We start from the raw sequence: 19,724 nt of genomic DNA, 5'->3' as shown, positions 1-19,724 counted from the left end.
GCTTTATTGTACAACTCCAAGACGGAGTTCCGTTACACCTTATTGGAATAATAAAGGGTTATTTCACCCGTCTTACGTGTTGTTCTCTATCTCACGAACTCAAGCGATTATTCGTTGATCAGTTCTCAAGGTTCTTAAACTTCAACTGTAACTTAAACGTACACAGCACAGAATCATACAAAGTTTTAGGAAGTCCTGGAATTAATTCTTGTTCTAGTATCACGATTCTTGCCAATAAGGAATGGAACAGTTATAGCACTTGAATGGAATAAAAAATCTTTTGCAGTAATGAAATGAATAAACATGAAATTACGGGCATATCTCTCTGAGCTCCTCTTCGGTGGGTGTCAGTCCAACATCTCTTGCTTTATTCTTTTCTTCTCTCGAAAGAGTGGGATCACAAGCCGTAAAAGCACCGGGTATGCAGTGCTGCTGTCCATGTGCAGCTGGAATGGAAAAGAAAATGTCTTAAAATATTTAAAATGTATTGTTAGAAGCTAAAACTTGAAATCGGTGCTCAGTGGGTTTGAAAATGGAGATCTAACAACTTTCATAGTAGTTTCATGTATAGCTGATAAAAAGAACAGTGTTTATTGCTAATTATGTGTAAATGTATGTATTTAAAATTGCATTAGTAAGATTGTGGTCCATTCTATTCAAGGCTATATCTCAGCGATGCAAGAAGATTTCGAGTAACGTGCTACAAGATCGTAATGCAAATTTGGCTAGAGACTAGAGCTTTGAAACTCTAAACTAACTCTAAACTCTTAACTATTTATGAGCCAATTTATGTAGTCAGATTACCAGAATGTACTCCGGTGCAAATGTGAGGCTAAACATGGAAACAATTGCTTTTAGATGTACACAATGCACAAAGAAAAAAAACTGAAAGGTTTCAGATTTTAAATTACGTCCAAAGGGGCGTTTTTTTAACGCTTTGAGTGTTACCTTTATTTATTAAATATCATATTCTTTGCACTTAAGCCATAAAATTCAGCTCAATAGCACTGTCGCAAAATAATTTTAAAATGAGCCTATCTTTAGAATTTCCGATACACAGTTCCGCGCGCTGGAGATAAAAAGGTTTTTTCCCCCCGTAGAGCCATTGCTCTCTTTGAAATCCTTGATAACAAACAAATCTTTAACAAACTCAAGGATTTTGTTAATCAAAAAATCGTTAAAGTTTTACAAAATATGAAATTGATAATAAAACAATTTCCAAATTTCAAATTTGGTCTTCCTCATGCCCATATTTGCAGGAGGATTACGTCATTCAAAATTCGATGGGTCTATGTACGGTTGTTTTATCACAATGCGAGAAATATACATACGTTTATGGAGATTTTTCATTATTTAATATCTTCAAATATAATGCAGGACTCTAACATTTGGTGGCAACAGTTTGAAAAGTGAAACGGACATTTATAGTGATTCAACGCCAAATCGCAAAACGAAAACAGTAGTCCTTTAGGGATAAAGCCCCTTTGGACTAAAAAGGGGAATAGTTCTATATCTCCTGTTCTAGGAGGACCGATTGTCGAAATTTAAGTTGCGTTTTCCATGTCGACTTAGCGTACTGTCATCTTGATTTCAAAGACTTTATGGTAGCTCCGAAGAATAAATATACAGTAGACGAACTTTCTTCACCGATTTGACCCGCCGATTGATTCTCGCTTCCTACTAACTAACCGTCCTATGAAAGTAGGAAATGTAAGGGATTAAAAAGATGTTAGACTTATATACCTTTGTCGTTACAGCCCTTTTACAACCGTTATCACATCATGAAAGCAAGTAGAAATTCTCAAGCCCGAATTCCAGCGACAGCTTTGTTGATTTGTAGATATTCTTGCGTAGAAAAAATATAACGACTCTACAAACTTGGAAATTTGTAAAGGTCTTAATTTCTAAAGAGATACGAACCAAACAATGGGTATGCTATCATTATGCCACACAAGCTAATATATGCATCCTTATCTCTCGTGCACGCTCACCAGCGACCAAGTGGTTGAAACATCTAAACAATATTAATAAAAAGCAATAACTATTTTTGTCTTGTCCTCAATGTGCTAAGCGTCCTTCAATTAAACTGTTATAGACGGGATTATTATAATAATTAACAGAGCTAAAGGGTGAGGATTATTAATACATCTTAAAATGCGATAAAATCCTGGTTGCATGGTAGTTTTCATGGTTTTCTCCATTTACAATGCAAATATCAGTTTGTTTTCCTTAGAAAGTTCTCCATAAAAGCATTTTTATCTGCAAGAAGAGTTTTCAGGATCTATTTTGCGTTGCTCTATCGAAATAAACTAACTTATATATTCAATAACGATTTGGGCATGAAAACAATCTCCATGTGCGCAATCTGTGAGTTTTTCATTAAACTGATTGCGCAAATTTTGCTCTCGTTCATTCGCTCTCCCAACCACTATTGTAAGTTCAGGTTGGAATTCTAATATTCTTCTTTTCTGCCTCTCAGAGTGGAATGCGACCCTCTGTTCAATGGTAATTATTGCTTACCTGGATGAATACTATCATCCCTTTTAATTTGTTAAAACAATTTGGAATCACCCTGTATATATATATATATATATATATATATATATTAAATAAAACGTAAACTAAAAATTATGCAAAAATGGACTTCCAAAGCCAAAATCGTGCTCTAACATAGCTAAGATTAATTAAATGTATAAGCTAGAGAGATTATTTTCCCAGAAAAAAACACAGTTAATGTATGTATGTATATATATATATATATATGCATAGTATATATGTGTGTGTAAGATAAAAAGAAGGAGTTCTTTTCCTGTAGTGCTTCATTTCTAAATTAATACATAACCATATTACTTTTACACAATGATGGTGGCAAAGCTAATTGGCAACTCAAAACGTCAAAACGACGAAAGCCAAACCTTTCCCTTAATAAGCTTTCAATTATTGCATAACTACGCATGTTGCTTCTACCTCTGTTACCGCTAAGAAGCTGAAGCACTGCTATCTTCCTTTCGCAACAATATCAAAAATGTAAAATTCAGCGAAATGTAAGATATGTATCTTTCATATTGAATCTGTCTGTTATGGTTGAAAACAATAAATGTATTTCTTAAGAATATTATTACCTTACTTTTAAATCCGATTGGTTTAAATAATAAAAATGCAGTTATTTCACCATCTGTATAATTAAAAATATACAGTATTTTCGAAGAATTACTTTATGTATTTTTTAGCCCAAGAAGAGAATTTGTCGAGAACAACTATTAATTTCGTTCTAGCATTTTGCGTTGGTTCACTATAAACAGTTTCACTTTTAAAATTGTTGCCACCAAATAATACAACCCTACATTATATTTAAAGAAATTAAATAATGAAGGATCTGCATGGATGTATGTATGTTTCTCGAACTGTAAAAAAATAGCAGTACCTACGGACATCAAATTTTGAATTACGTAGTGCTCCACTCACAATGGGCATCTAGAAGCCCAAATTTGAAATTTGAGATTAGTTTTATTATCTATTTCATATTTTGCAAAACTAACTTTTTATCTTAACTAGTTTTTGATTAACATACTAAGGATTTCAAAGTGAGCAATGGTAACACTGTACGGGAGGGGCATTTGTTCTTCCAGCGCGCGAGACTGTGTATCGGAAATTCTAAAGATATGCTTTTTCAAAATTATTTTGTGATATTGATGTTGAACTGAATTTTATAGTTTAAGTGGGAAGAACATGATATTTAATACATAAAGGTAACGCACAAAACGTTAAAAAAAAGCCCCTTTAGGCGTAATATAAAATCTGAAGGCTTTCAGATTTTTTTAATTTTATTTATTGTTTATTTAATATTTTGTAAAACTTGAATGAATTTTTAATAACAAGATAAGTGGTTCATTTTTAAGACATGCTGTAATATTTTGTTATTTTTGTGTTGAATTGAATTTTATAAGGCGTTAATACGTGATATTAATTAAGTGTAATATAATGTGTAAAATACGTGATATTAATTAAATAAAGTTAGCCAGGAAACGTCCATAATAAAAAGACAGAAAAAATGTGTTATTTAAGCAATCTTACTAAGGAAACTGGACATGGATACGATGAACTAAGTAAGAAAAGATTGAAAAAAATAGAAAAATGCATGATAATACTTAAAGCTGAATCGGGATATATAAACATATGGCGCTATTCTGCCTTTAAAATTTTAGGCTTTTTTTTTATTATTGAATTGTGTATGGCAACAGGATGAAGAAAATGATACTTAATAATACAGAAAAAGAAGACAAAAAAAAAAAAAAAAAAAAAAAGCATTAGTAGGAGTGAGCGCAACAGCAGACTGTAACACTGCGAACTCAGTGAGAGTGTTAAAAACCTTAACAAAGCCTTTTGAGCGCGACCGTTAAAATCTGATCCATAACTGCGTTCCAAGTAGCAATTTGAAAAAATTGCTACTTACATCATATTTTTCCATATGAGTAATTTATAAGTTTTCAAACGCTAAGAGTACTTTGCTCGTGGGATTTTATTAATTTGAAAAACATGCCACTTTGATATCTTAGAATATTTTCGACAATGACAAAGTGGTTATTGAGATATAAAATACCGCAGCTGTAATAACTGTAAAATACTTCAGCCGCAACTGTAATAATGCAGTAATAATGACAATTGTAAAATAAAATCTTGTCTAGAGTAATATTTGATTTTTAGCATAGTAATATGAGAAGACATATGTCCAATTAAACCCTTTCGTTAATTTATTCTTAAGATTTAGATCTTCATAGACTGCTCTCATATTCGGAAAATCCGTAGCAAGCTTATTTAAAAAACAAGAGTCAAATGGAAGAGAAATTTTGAATTTTAAGTTAAAAAACACGGTTTATTTGGAAATATAATTGTACTCACAGAATCAGGTTTGATTTGCTTGGTTTTATGTTTTATGCTTGGTTTATGACAAAGCCTCGAGGGTTATATGGCTAAGGGGAGGAATGCCTTCGTGGAGCACTTTCTAAGGAAAACTGGCTCGTATACATGTTTCACACAGAGAAAACCACGAAAGGGCACATGCAGCCATCCCGTTCGCGGGATTCGAACCGAAATACCAGTGTTCTGCGACTTTACTGCTCGATCCCTGGTGGACACTGACGCACGTAAAATTAAACCCTCATATTTTATATCAACTTATAAAATACTAATTTTCATGTTTCTATTTAATTTTTTAATTAACTCTTAAATTTTAATAACTCTAACTATAATAATACAGAATAGAGGCATATTCATCTTCATTCCGTGTGGCAGGAAACAATAGTGCACAAATTATATAAATAAATACTATTGTCTGAAATTTGTAACAAAGAATAGAATATCATATTATCTGCGAAACGTTTGAGAACAATATCGAAATCCTTACCTTTTGAAGCCAATAAAATAAAAGCAAAAGCGACCCACATCGTAATTAATGTCTGCAAGTACCTACAGTTTATGCACGAGTGAGCTAATTAACTTAGTTTGCACATAATTAAAAGGAAAATCTGAAAAAAAGGCTTCAGGATACGGAAATGATATTATCTTTTTGTTCCATACTTATTCATGGAAGGAAACCAAGAACATTCCTTTTGCTTATCAGCTTAGGAACGACACATCCTGTGCTTGTAATTGGAATATGTTTGATTTAAGATATCAGATGTTACAAGTACTCCCGATTTGTGAGCTATTTAAACATATAAGTTTCATAGGGAAATATCCTGAAAATTAATAAAGTTCTTAAGATTTTAAAAGTTGTTTAATTATTAATTGCTATGTGTGGCTATATTATGGTAATAAAAGTTTAGAAAAAAATTTCGTTTAATTAATTTTAATACATGGTAATCAGACATTTATGATTCTTTCATTTGGCTGGCTATAGTTCATTACTTTACCATTTCATTCATAGTCTCCATGGCAATCAGTGACTTCATACGGTTGCATACCGGTTGATCATAAAAGAAAATATTTGTGAATAAAATTCTAAAGAGTTTGACTAACGATAAAACAAGGAAAAAATGTTTTTAATACCGTGCATTATATTTTTCTTTTAAAGAAATTTAAAACCTAATAAGAATTTGCTTTTTAATTCAAATGTCTGGTTGTAATATTTTATTTTTTACAAATTAATTCATCTTACGGTTATTTAAAACCATTTCCTGCATATTGCTTTTATAATCATTTCTAAGTATCATTTCCTATCATGATAAAGAATTTCATTTTTAAACAGGAAAGAGGGTCATACACGCGTTTTAAGCAACAGTCAAGAGAAGGGATGAATTTCTGCTCAGAATTTAGTAATGTAATTTAAAAATAAATAAGTAGATTTATAGAGAACGCGTTTCAAAACTTTATAATAATTTTTAATTAATGTTCCTAAAATCAAAATTATATGTAAGTTTAAAAGTAATTAAATATTCGAACCCTCTTAAAATGCTTCAGACTAGATTTATTTCGTTTCTATTTAGTCTAAATTTATTATCTCGACTATGTTTGTTTATTGCTTATATTAATATTTCTGAGTTTTGCTTCTGGGTGATGTGGTAATATAGAAAATCCAGTCTCTTAGGAAATTACTTACAGTATATAAAAAATTATCAACTGCAAGGAATATTTATTGCTAGCTTCATGCACCAGCGATCCAATGCATAATATTTTTTGCTAACTTTGTGCAGTTATGGGTGGGTTTTTAGAGGCAGGGAACGTGAGAAATCTGCTATATCCTAGTCGGAATTCGAAATCTGGACCTCGCGAATGCTAGCTGGACGTTACCGTACTTGCTTCAACATAAGGTTTTCAGTGATAATGCAGATTTTGAGATGATCCAGAATACTAGCATAGTTTTCGGTTACGCAAATGGCATTGTTTGCTGCAATACTAATTGAGATTAAAAATCATTCTTATTTGATTTAAATAACAGTAGATATACTAAGTGAAATAGTTATATGTAATGCGAGAAATATCCCAATTATATTCAAAATTCACGCAATTACATACATGTTTTATAAAGAACGGAATAAACTTATATTCCGCTTTACTATATTCCGTTTTATAAAGAACGGAATAAACTATATAAACTTCGTAGTGTAATGGTAACACACTCGACGCGGATTCGAGAGATCCAGGTTCGAGTTCCGGCGAGGACATTGCTCATTTTTCAAGTCTCTCGCATCAAAAATATCTAATGACTCTACAAGCTGTCTCGTCAATCTTGAATCTCGAATGTAAGAGTAATTTCTTTCGAGAAATACTTGAATACTATATAACGAAGGTTAAGAAATAAACAAACGTTTTCTTGTAAACTTGAAGAAATAAATGATAACTATTGCATCATTTAAATCATCGTTTGGTTTAAAATTGTGGAACATCGCAAATATACAAGGCATAAATAAAATTCACTGTTTACAAAATACACGTTGAAACAAATTAAAGCTTTCGATTGCAGGAGCAAAAGCTTATAAAGTTCAGTCAGAAACCACTCAAAGTTCAGCTAAATGCATAACTCATCTCGAACAAGAGTACGCGGTTTAAGTTTTCTATTCATGCTGTCAATCAGAAGGTGAGGAATTCTTGCAGCAACAAATTTCCCCTAGCATCTCATCTAGTGATCTTGGTGACAAATTAAGAATTATCTGCAGTCTGCCCTGCTGAGCGAATAAATGAGTCCTGAATTAAGGTTAAACGAGTGAGCAGGCCATTATTAAAAATATTGTTGATTGTTACCATTTGCGCCTACAAGTTCGACGTCAGCATCTAAGCCTTCATCTCCGTAGATTCTCGCCAGTAAGTGATGTGACACGTATTAGAGAAGAAGCGGCTGTTTGTGCGATCATCAAAAGGATCACACTCCACATATTAACTACATTTGTAGAGACATCAGGTTATTTCGAAGCAGGAGTCATGAAAAATGCGAACCGAATACTTTCTTCAAGTTACATTCCGGATATAAACATTACAGCGAATATTAAAGGAAAGAAGCACATGACACTTTCATAGAGACATCAGGTATTTTTGAAAGTAGGGGAGATGAAAAATGAGCAGTACCCTTGCCAGGACTCGAACCTTGGACCTCTCGAATACGCGTCGAGTGTGTTGACCATTACACCAAGAAGGCATGCTAAGAAGGCGGGAAAAATACCTGCGGCTGCGGATTAGGCGACCTAATTGCCAGATCCTGGTGGTGGAGAATCGTTATCCACCATCTTTTAGTTCGGGCGCCCCTGTAGAGACATTAGGTTATTTCGAAGCAGGAGCGGTGAAAAATGAGCAATGCCCTCGCTGGGACTCGAACCTCGGACCTCTCGAATACACCCCGAGTGTGCTGACCATTACACCACGAAGGCATGCTAGGAAGTCGGGGAAAAATATCTTACGCATTGTCTTAATATATGCCAGCTTAGCTGTTTGCTACTTATGATATCAGATGTCTCTTTCTAACTGTAACAAATTGTGATGAAGCATATTCTGCAGTAAAACATGGTTTATGTTCAAAAAATTTGATGGCCATTTTTGTCTCATCGATATTGAATACTCACAAGCTTATTGTAGTCAACTTCTAGATGAAACCTGTTCAGTTAGTTTTATTGCATTCTACATCTTGCACAGGTTCTTTTCCTAACAGATGAAGGCGAAGTTCGTCGTCTACTTGCTGCAAAATGACATAAATAAAAAAAGATAGGGTGCAATTCCCTCACCTTAGAGCTATAAAGCAATCATTAGCTGCTATTCTACCTTGCAGATGTTCCTCTGAAGCTCTGCGTGAAAATATATTTGTTCGTTTTGGAACAAGTTTCTAGATCTGTGGACGTATCTCACAGTTCGAAACGTACATTTAGCCGATGTGCGTTTCAAAGTGTGAGGTACGCACTTCCATCCAAATCACAATCTTTCATATTAAGGAATTGATTAAACAACAATTCTGGGATATAAACTATGCTGGATCTCTTTTCATGTTATTTATAAATGCGTTGTTTAAATCATTACTTGCTACCCGGATGTCTTCTCATTCTAAACTTATTTTATCTGCTGTTTTCGTTTTTACACAACGGAACGTCTAAACGTTGCTTTCTGCTTAATGTTTGAAAGTTATTATCGCTTAATGTTACCTATTAGAGTCTTTAGGGTTTTTTCAAAGCTGAAGACGTAAAAAATGTGCAATGTCTTCGCCGGAACTCGAACCAGGACCTCTGGAATACGCGCCGAGCGTGTTACCGCTACACTACGAAGACATGCTGCAAGAATGGAGAAAGTACCTTCTAACATTAAAGAAACATGCAAAAGCTTCAATGTGATTCTCAAAAATAGTAAATTAACAAACATCAAACTGCATAGCATATTAATTGATCAAATAAAACTTCAACTGAAGGCAATGAAAGTGCTTGCTCGACATAAAATGGATCAGGCTCTTATTTCCGTTCGAAGATGTACTCTAGTTGCATCTACAAGCAGCATCGGATTACACTGATAAGGGTTTCTTGCAATTTCTCCCTTGAACGTAATCGATGAATATACTAGGTCCACTGGATGCACTTTTATAAACGAAATTATTAAATATATTGATTTTAATAGGATGTCAAAGAATTCATTTATCAAGCTTATTAAAGCATCATTTGCAGGAAGAAACTTAAAAAATTATTTATTTCAAAATAGAATTAAATCCATTGGTTGCAATAAGGAAATCAACAAATGCTTGTACTTTATTAAATCATTTCTTTTTCACACAAAGCAGTTTACCGCTTAACAAAAGATAGTTTTGTCTATTTCATTATTCAAAATCTTTCATTTTCTTTTAATATCGAAGGCCAAAGTTAGTAGTCTTCTTTCAGCATCGTCCTCTTCCATGAAGTCCAGAAACATTGTATTCAGCTCTTCAATCACATCTTCAGAACAAATTGTCCTCATTGAATGGGACCGATGGACCACTTCTAGGAACGTCAAATAGGCAACCTCATCACAATCTTCCAAAATAGACAGGGAGATGCAAGCAATTTTATAAGCTGTTTCACTGTAAAGAAAGCAAAACCTTGAATGATTTGTCACATAATATGTGTTTCATCAAATGCTAAGCAAATCAGCCTGTTATAAATTTTTCGTAAAATATTTATTCCATTCATTCATTTATTTGAATAATTTATTTCCAATGCTTTTATTATTTGTTCCAATAAATTCAAAATTTAGTTGCTTTTTATCGATTCACAAGAAACAGAAATAACAAAGAAGACAGATACAATGTATAGACTTTTATTGTACCAGTAGAAGTAGTGCAGAGTGAAATTCGTTGCCTTTTAGTTTTTTACATCACGTAACATTACGAGATGTTATTACAATAGTTACAGTGCTATGTTTGAAATGTGATCAAATGCAGAATATTTATACAGTAATGTGAACATTACGTATGCATTATGACCAAATAGTAATGTATGGTAATTAAATTTGCTCACATTATTGTTTGCCTCCACATTGTTCAGTGCTGCTGAAACCTAATCCTCAAATTTTTTATAGTTCTTCTTTCCCAAGGAGCTATTATAATTTGCTGCGCATTGGTGCCTACTTAGTTCTTGTTCCCTGAAGTGCAGTACTGTCCTTTAAAAGATTTTATCGACATAATAATTCTTTTAATTGCTTCCTAAGTTAATGCTTTAATTTCATCTGGACCGCCTTTTTGAATAAATAAATTGCGGCGTTTACAGGGATGACGCATTTACAGTTGTTTCCATAAGAAGAATTAGAAACTGCGAAAAATAGGGAGCTAAATCTAAGGAGTGTCATTATGTGTGACTCGTGACAATGTGGAAGGATTGAAATTATAAACTATTTCTCCCGCTTTCCAAGCGTCCTTCGTGGTGTAGTGGTTCTGCACGCTGGGCCGGTATTCCAGAGGTCCGTGGTTCGATTCCCGGCGAAGGTGTTTTTAATTTTTCATCTTGGTTGCTTCCAAAAAAATATCCTAATGTCTCTACAACATGAATGCTTTTACTATGCAGTAAGCTAGCATCTCTTAGTATCATAGTACCACATTCTGGTTTCAACGCGACAAAGAGTATAACTTGTAATATCAGTTATATATTACATGTTAAATAATAAATGTATATGTTAAATTTTTTTCAACCTTGTTATTTCCATCTTTTATGAGAGATATTTTTCTGGACTCTGCAGGTTTGCTGAATTACTGTTATGATTTAATACTTAAATTTCATTAATTCCAATACGTACATTACAATTTGAATTACTTACGAAACGTAATTTAATATAAAGAAACACCATAAGAATAAGTGGAATAAAAATGTGATTTAGTTCTATTAGTAAAGTTCTGGTTGAGAGGCCTTTTAAGCAGGGCAATTAAATTTTAAACTTGCGATATTAATTTCTTTATTTTATGATTAGTAGAACATGCACTTATTAGAAACTGATGTCATTACAAGATAAGCTAGTGCTTATTTAGAGCGTTAGGTTTTTATTTTAAGTTCTTTGTCATTCAAATATAATCTAATGAATTCAAAGCTTTTCGCGCTATGTAACACTGCAACGCAGTTTTCATATGGTGATGAATTGAGTATAACACAAGAGAGTTTTGAGTTAATTTAGCTGAATGTGATCTTTCATCCTGCCCTTTCGTTTGTTAATTTAATTAAAGCAAAACTCACAAGGTTTATCTTAAGAGATTTTTCACTTGTCATTGTGAAGAAATTTTTAAGAAAAACTGGTTCAAATTCATGTTACAGGTGGAAGCCCGTGCAGCCAACCCGTTAGCCGAAATTCAAACCCGAGTCGAATTGCGGGCTATCAGTGGTTTTTAGCTACTTATTCTAGGTAGGCAGAGCAGGCATGTTTATTACATCGAGAATTTCCAGATGAATGTTTATATACAAGAGACTCGCTGCTGACAAATAAATATACCGTATAATTAGACTCACATGCTAATTATGCGATAGAAACGACAGTATATGGTTTAATATATAGCATTTTTGAAATATGGAAATAAAAATTGACCACAATAACACACGGTTGGGTAGAATTAAAACGTAATTATCAGGAAATATAAACTTTGATGTCATATATAGCGTACTTATTTGAATAACATGGATCACTTAACTTCTAGACCATTAAAATAAATATCAAACTGAAATAGTGCTGTAAAACGCATTAAGTGTACAGCAATTAGATATTTCTTAAATGAGCATGCGACATCTTTCCACTTTGAATATTAAGTTTAATACTTTTAATTCGACTGTGAATATAATTAATTGCTTGAGGTAAACGTCTTTCCTGGAATAAATAAAGGTGTTTTATATGGCATGGGAACGATTCAGATTTGTTCTGGATTATGTTTAATTTTCTCTTCACCAAATATTTTGGAAACAAAAAATAGCTAAAACAGAATTCTTGAAATGTTCAGTGAGAAACAAAGAGCTTTCTTCACTTCCTTATACAAAATAAAGGAACCATTGTAATCACGAAAAGTTTCGGGTATCATATTTCAACGGAAATATCCATTTTGACGACTCCCGAATCCGTTTCGATGATTTCTTTTGCATGATATCTGTATGTGCAGAATGAATAAAGAACTTTTTTTTCAAAGACAGATTTGTAAAATGGATTCAGAAAAGAATTTTTCTGACGTCTCTTCGCACATACGTATATATCTATGTATGTCGCATAATTCATAAACAATTAGCCGCAGAACGTTGGAAACTTGTATGTGGGGCTGCTATAACATTTAGTTATAGATATGGGCCTACAGTGCTTTCATTGTAATCGGCCGCACCAACCGCTTTTATATATATAAGAAAAAAGAAGAAAGAATAGTAGAGAAAATTATTGAGGTTATATGTTAAGAAATATATGCATCCCTTTATAGTAAAAATTTAAAAGTTTAAGAGTGCATAACAAATTAAATTTTACTTTAATTTTGGCATTGAATATGATTCTCTAGATACAAATTGTTGTCAGAATGGTTCAACGAATAACTCCGAAATTAATCAATATCCTGACACGTAAAAATCTGCTTCAGTGAAATCGAAGATATTTCTATGAATTTTCTTAACCCTTTGCGGCACAGTATGTCCGGTCTGGACACAAATAAAAATTTCCTTCTGTACGCACAGAAAAATTGAATGAAAAAGGATTTATAGCTTGCTATAGGTTAATCTGAACCTTTTTTATTTATAGTAGATGGCAGCTGAACACGAACCAGTCCATATATTTTAGCCATGTTTGACTTTTTAAGACCCTCATTTTTCAAAGAAATCTTCCAGATTTTTTTAGGGTATAAAAGGAATCGTTTGAAAATAAATCTATATGTCCTTTTTTTGGCTGTATGCTAATTTCCTTATTTATATTAGTTTTAAATTTTTTCCTTGAAATCTTGCCCAAAATCAAACGACGAACCCTAGGTGTGCCCAGATCGGGCTCACCGATAATCTATTACAACTGAGAGTCTGTATTCTTTGTCTCTGCGCATCCCCTCGGTCAGTTCATTGACACCAATGCTCGTTTGAAAATTCTTTTCGAAGCTCTATTCAATTAGTGTGCCCACTTTGGGCACACCCACAGAATAAACCGATAAATGCTATCTTCACAAAATTTTACTTGTGTACTCCTCTTGGCCTAATTAGACTGCCTACCTTTTTTTTTTTTTTTTTTTTATCAAAACTCCAACTTTAATAGATAGCGTGCCGGAAAGGGTTAACTGAGTTAGTACAATAATTTGATTGCTGCACTGAATTTCAAATGCTCAGATTTGTAAAACTAATTTTGAAAAATGTCCCGACCGCATTAGTTACTGTTCAATGTTATAGAGGTATAATGCTCAAAATGTTTTGGACAAAATGTGTAGACACATTCTAAGTAGATCTTTCAGTATATTCTACTAAAAATAATTAAGAATTCTTCAAGCATTCTGAATGTTTAAGAATTCATGCTTTAAGAATTCTGAAACTCAAGTGGGATACATCTTATCGAGTAGCAAAACACAACAACGGCGCTCCCATAGGGAAAAAGTGCCATAAGTTTAGCAGAATCACTTCTGTTGATTGGTAACGTCCACTGAGGATTAGATTTGGAATATATATACTTACATGCAGTATCTGTGACGAGTTCTGTCAGCATCATCCACATCTTCAACTTCTTCTCTCAAGAAATGAAGGTAAGCATTATAAAGTGCTTCAGCCCGCCTCTCGCAAAAAGCACCCACATTCGATTTCTCAAGAGATTTATAACACTGGACACTGTGAATGTAATCTACGAAATAGGAAAGAAATAAGTTATTCCTTTGAGACACATATTCGTCTGATATGAACCACTGTCATAACATTTATCTTTTTTCTTTCCGCGATTCAGAGCTAAGTGTCAGATCATGCAATTGATATAGACATGACACGAATTACGCAGAGTTGAACTGTACGATTTTTTGATTATGCGCGAGTTAGTTTTTATAAATATATTGTACATTATTTGAGGATTTTTAGCAGTCTGAATACGAAAACTGGTGTATGCTGGTGTATGTATTACGCAATTAATATATACATACACGTGCTCCTCAAAACACCTTACCCAGCTTTTATTTTCTGAATCGTTGGTCAGTGGTAGACACATATTTGCACTTTATGTTTTAAACGAACACATATTTGCACTTTATGTTTTAACACTAAATGTTTTAAAAGACGGAAATATTCGTATCTCATCAATCTTAAATTTAAAAACAAACATGAAAAATTATTTCAAGCGAGGACGTTGTAAGAAAAAGATGAAACGATTTACTAACTTAGAATTAGCCGATATGTATTACTCGTGTGGAGCCGTGGACCAGTCGTATGGCCACCGCAATCCCCCGACCTGACTCCTTTGGTTTTCTATCTGTGGGGATACATGAAGTCCATAGTATACGAGACGACCGTAACATCGCGCATGGATCTCTTCACCAGGATCGTGGAAGGGGCGGCACGTGTTTGTAACATACCTACCCAATTTGAACGGGTCCATGAATCCAAGCTTCCAAGTTGTCAAGTATGCATTGTGGCGTTTGAAAGGAATTTCGAACATCTTCTGTGATTTAAAAAATCATATTAACACCCCATTTGGACTTGTTTTCGTTCTCCCCCTCTACGCCTGCGAACCTTGTTCTCTAGCACTCACCGTCTGCATTTTCGGACACAAAGTGATAAAATTTTAATTTATTTTTATCCCCTTTAATATTATTCTTAATAAAGAAGATCTCCCTTTAAGTTACAACCAATTTTACCACATGCGATGCCCTATTTTATTTCGATTTAAACTTGAGGCAAATGCGTAGTCATTAATTGGCGGCCTTTTGGGGAAAATGCCTGAACTAATGTAAACATTTTAATTGCTTTTTAACTATGTAATCGTAATTCTTGGCAGTCGTGTAAGGGGCGCCGACTCTCATCCAATCCTATAAGCCGAGCTCATTAATAGGTACTTATGATTTAGTAATAACAGCCTCCGGTGAGATTTGCATTCCCTTGCAAAATTTCAAGCGAAAATCGCTTTTCTAATGCTTGAGCTCTTTGAATTGAGTAGTTTGTTACTTGTATTTCTTTTATTGTCTTATTACACGCCTTGAGTATAGGGAAACATTATAATCTTGAAATTAAAGAAACGTTTTAAGGTTGGAGATTTATAACACCTATATATTGCTTGATTTTGTTTACTTTAGTAATGTTATGAAACATTAATCTTTAATAAACATGGCATGTAACAGAATTAAACTCTTTTTTCCCCATATCTCGACTCATTTTGCTATTACATATGTAAACTTTGAAATTTGTTGTAGCATGCATGCGCAGAATGCTTGTAGATGCTAATCTGTTATCATTTGCTACCGTGAAATGGATAAAAATCAATAATACAAAACTAAATCCGCCAGTATATTAGTGGACAAAATCTTTCATGGCTTTGTTAGTAATGAAATATAAAATTAATGGGAACAAACAAAATATTTGCTTTCTAATCTTTTTGCTTTATTTTTACTTTGTTCAGTAATACATACTGTGAAGCTGAAATAATATCGCAGCCACACACCGCTAGTGAGTTCAAGTAGTTATTGTGAGTCTCCACTAAAACTATGTCGAATGAGTTTCGATATTTACGCCTGTACAGTCAGTCACTTCAGTAAACTGAGCCGCAGTAGCAAAGCGCGATTTTCTGCAATAAAATTTCATCATATCTAGTACACTGCTGCACAGCTTAATACAATAGGTGCTTAAAGTATGTAAGAAATTATTTTAGTTTTAAACTAACCAGTTGTTTCGGTTACATATCTTTTCTAGCTTTCCTCATTTTCGTTTCCTTCCAGAATGATACTTCTGCTTCGAGTGTTATGCAAAGTAGGGTAGAACGATATATTTAAGCTGGTGTCTGAGTTATTTCAGACAGAGTGTGTTCTGCCACGTTGTTTCTCTGATTTACACTTGCTATTTTAAGGCTATGCATATTAATTTGCGGTTTGTGTACGCCAGTGGTAGGGTTAAAAGCCAGCTCGCCTTAATTATCTCTGTGTAGCTTCGGTTGATTACTTAACTTAGTTAATGCAGCCACAAGTATCGGCTAAGTTTGTAAGCAACAGAAGTGCCGTAAAAATTACATCTTGAGTTGAATAAAAGGGTATTTTTACTCTTCACGCGTCTTATCATTGGTACAGTTTGAACTCAGCGAATAGACGCTCTACAGTTCAAGTAAAGATCTAGCCAGTAAAGTAACTTTATAGGTAACAGTTTACAGGTGACAGGTGACGGAGGACGAGGACGCCTGATGTTTAACAGAGGTAAACGGCATGCGTCCCACTCCCTCCCCTACCTAGAGGCAACAACTCCCTGGAGCCGCAAGAGGCCCGCCCCGGGAGTTTATTGAGACATTGAAATGAGTTTGCTCACGTGACAAAACAGGGGCGTCTTAAATGTGGTAACAGTTTACAGGTAGACAGACACTCATGTTAAAAACTTATCTTCAGTAACCCTCATACGACACCCTCACAAATGTTTCTGAATTGACGATCTCTGGCCCACTGACGTACAAGTGACGTTATCCTTATGAAAGCATTACATCAAGCTCTGTGAATCGTGGACCATTCCCACACAAGGACAACTAATGGACTAAAATATTTGAAACAAACTGAAAGCGATAACCAATCAACAAAAAACAAAAATCTTTCATTCAAATGTAATTACAGTCGCTGACACTCCCTTCTGTTGCAAGGCTTCAACTGTAGTCCCCGTTCATGAAGAACACCTCTATAATATACTGTTTTTTAGGACAAATAATGATCCAAAAGGCTTTCTTAAATGATGTTTAAATCTTCTAAGAGATAACAAGATTGTTAGCGAGGTCTGTGCTAGAGAAGCTTCCCTGTTAGTTATAAATATCATTATTGTAGTTATTTACATTTCTCAGATAAAACTAATGAAAGGCATATATATCATGGTTTGTTATTCAGATGTTCAATCGAAGCCTGCTTGTACTATAAATCTTATGTAGAGTAATTAAACTTTAAAATAAAATTCGCGGTATTTATGTTGCAATTTAGACATTTGAATTATTAAACTTCGCCAATAAATTTCATGACGTAACCTACGATGAATGATAAATCTAAACACGGTAAACTTTAAAATTTGGCATTCTAAGTTGCATTCTTAAAGGTTAATATGTGATAGCTTAAGAACAGTTTAAATCCAAAGCAAAAAATTTAAGATCCACTTACCAAACATAACAAATCGTTGCTAAAAAATAAAAATTCAAAATTTTTAATATTATTCCCTTCATTTCTTAGAGAATTATCAGAAAGCATACAATACTGAATTCGACGTATGCTTTAGTTTACCCTGATTCGCATCTACCGCTAGGAAGAGTGAAAAGTCCCTTTTATTTAAATAAAGATAGAATTTACAGATTGCACTGACGGTGCTTACAAACTTAGCCAATTAGGCTAAGTATGGAGATACTTAGACTAATTGGCTAAGTTTGCAAGCACCATCAGTGCAATCTGTAAATTCTATCTTGAGTTGAATAAAACGACTTTTCACTCTTCCTGCGCTTTGTCATTAATGCAGTTTGAACTTAATGAATAGTCGCTTCACAATTGAAGGAAAGATCTAGCAGCAAAGTAAAGTTAATTTAGCTAGAATTTTACAGGTATTAAATTATTTCAAGAATCGTAAGTAACACAAGAAATATTAAAGAAACTCCGAAAGTCGTTTTTAAAATGCTAAATGTTTGGTTCTAAAAGACAGAAAAAATAAGCTCATAACAATTCTTTGGGGAAACACTGAATTGCTTGGTATTAGAATTGCCTGAAATAAAACCTTGAATCGCTTGCTACGAACTAAGAAAATTCTTGAAACATTTCCTTTATTGCAAAACATTTCAGTATAAGTTTAATGTTTGCTTGTTGATGAGCCCATATTTTGTAAGATTTTCCTTATTTTACATAACAAATTTATTTTAAGTTGATACCTTTTTCTAAACTTCTCAACTTCCCCTCACATTCTCTCGTCAGGATGTAAATTTAAAATTAAGTGAAAGGCTCATTTAAACGGGTGAATCTCTGAGTTTATTCAGAGCGTGTTTCGCTAGCCAAGCGCACGTTTCGTTGTTGTTGCGGTATTACGCTAGTAAGCCTCTTTGGCCATATCGCATTAATCATCAGGCAGGTTTATGTTCTTGTGAGTCTAGCTGGTAGGAGTAACTTAAGTGTTATCTTGCACTATTTATTTTTAGTTTGACTTAAATTATATTCTACGTTTTAGTTTCACCGCAAGTTGGACGGTGCCTTTGTAACGCACGAAGACTGTGCCTTTCTGTTAATTGTTTTGAATTATATTAAAGGGTTATTTTTCACTCTTCTTCTCGAGTCAGTAGTTTTCTTCATGCCTGTGCAAGAATTCGAGAGATCATTTTAGGATCTACTCTAGTTTATGTGGAACAAGAGAGTAAGACTCTATAATTGTATGAAAAAATGGTTGCCAGAGCCTCAAGAATGCTGCTGGATTTCTACTTCTCCCCAGCTTTGAGGAAGAGTATCCGGGGAATTGATCAGAGGGTCTCCTACCGCTTTCCCTTCCAACCAAACCACAAACTTTTCGCTAGCCATATATTCAGAGTGCCCAATGCCGCAAAGGTACTAGACATTTACAAATATCCATACTTTCTCTGGGATTTGGGTCAGGGTCTTCAGTAACGTATACGGTCATTAATAGTGGACGTTTCAGTCTCGAAGATGTTGCCCTTTGTAGACGACCATCTTCTATAAACAAGGACCTGTTAAAAGGAAGTCTTACTGATAATCCTAAGTGTATATAATTCAGGCACTATCAGACAGAATGAATATTCCAAAAACACAGTCAGCTATGTGATCTTTTTTCAAGACTGCTGTAGCCGAAATGTCAACGAACAGAATGATTATATCTACTATTTAACATGGCGGATTATTGTTTTGCATCCCAAACTATGCCCATGTTCACTTCTAATTACGATAAACTTAACAAGTTAGGATAACCCACCCGTCATTTATATGCAAACATTTTTGGGTTTCATTGGTAAATCGTAATAGAAAATATCAGCTGTATGCAACCAAGCAGAGCAGATCTACTTAAATATTTTTCGCAAGCAGACGTTATTTAAAAGTAAAGCGAATTCTGAGTATTACTAATAACAACCGTTATTAATTCTTTGGTAGCTTCGCTGGACCATTTACA

The 19,724-nt window shown here is 33.9% G+C and overlaps 1 protein-coding gene across 1 annotated transcript in view; it reads right to left on the bottom strand.

The window, feature by feature from the left end:
* The window catches only part of LOC118188767 (uncharacterized), a 62,657-nt gene that overhangs the window by 18,356 nt on the left and 24,577 nt on the right, over positions 1 to 19,724 (bottom strand). The window contains exon 4 of the mRNA XM_085814110.1: positions 314 to 446. Coding sequence (XP_085670236.1) covers positions 314 to 446 — 133 coding nt within the window. The remainder of the gene's footprint in view (positions 1 to 313; positions 447 to 19,724) is intronic.

This window comes from Stegodyphus dumicola, chromosome 3 (genome assembly GCF_044657685.1).
Source record: "Stegodyphus dumicola isolate Sdum_Otavi_A_Nest chromosome 3, ASM4465768v1".
In the NCBI taxonomy this organism is placed as follows: domain Eukaryota; kingdom Metazoa; phylum Arthropoda; class Arachnida; order Araneae; family Eresidae; genus Stegodyphus; species Stegodyphus dumicola.
This window is presented reverse-complemented; position numbering and strand designations above follow the sequence as displayed.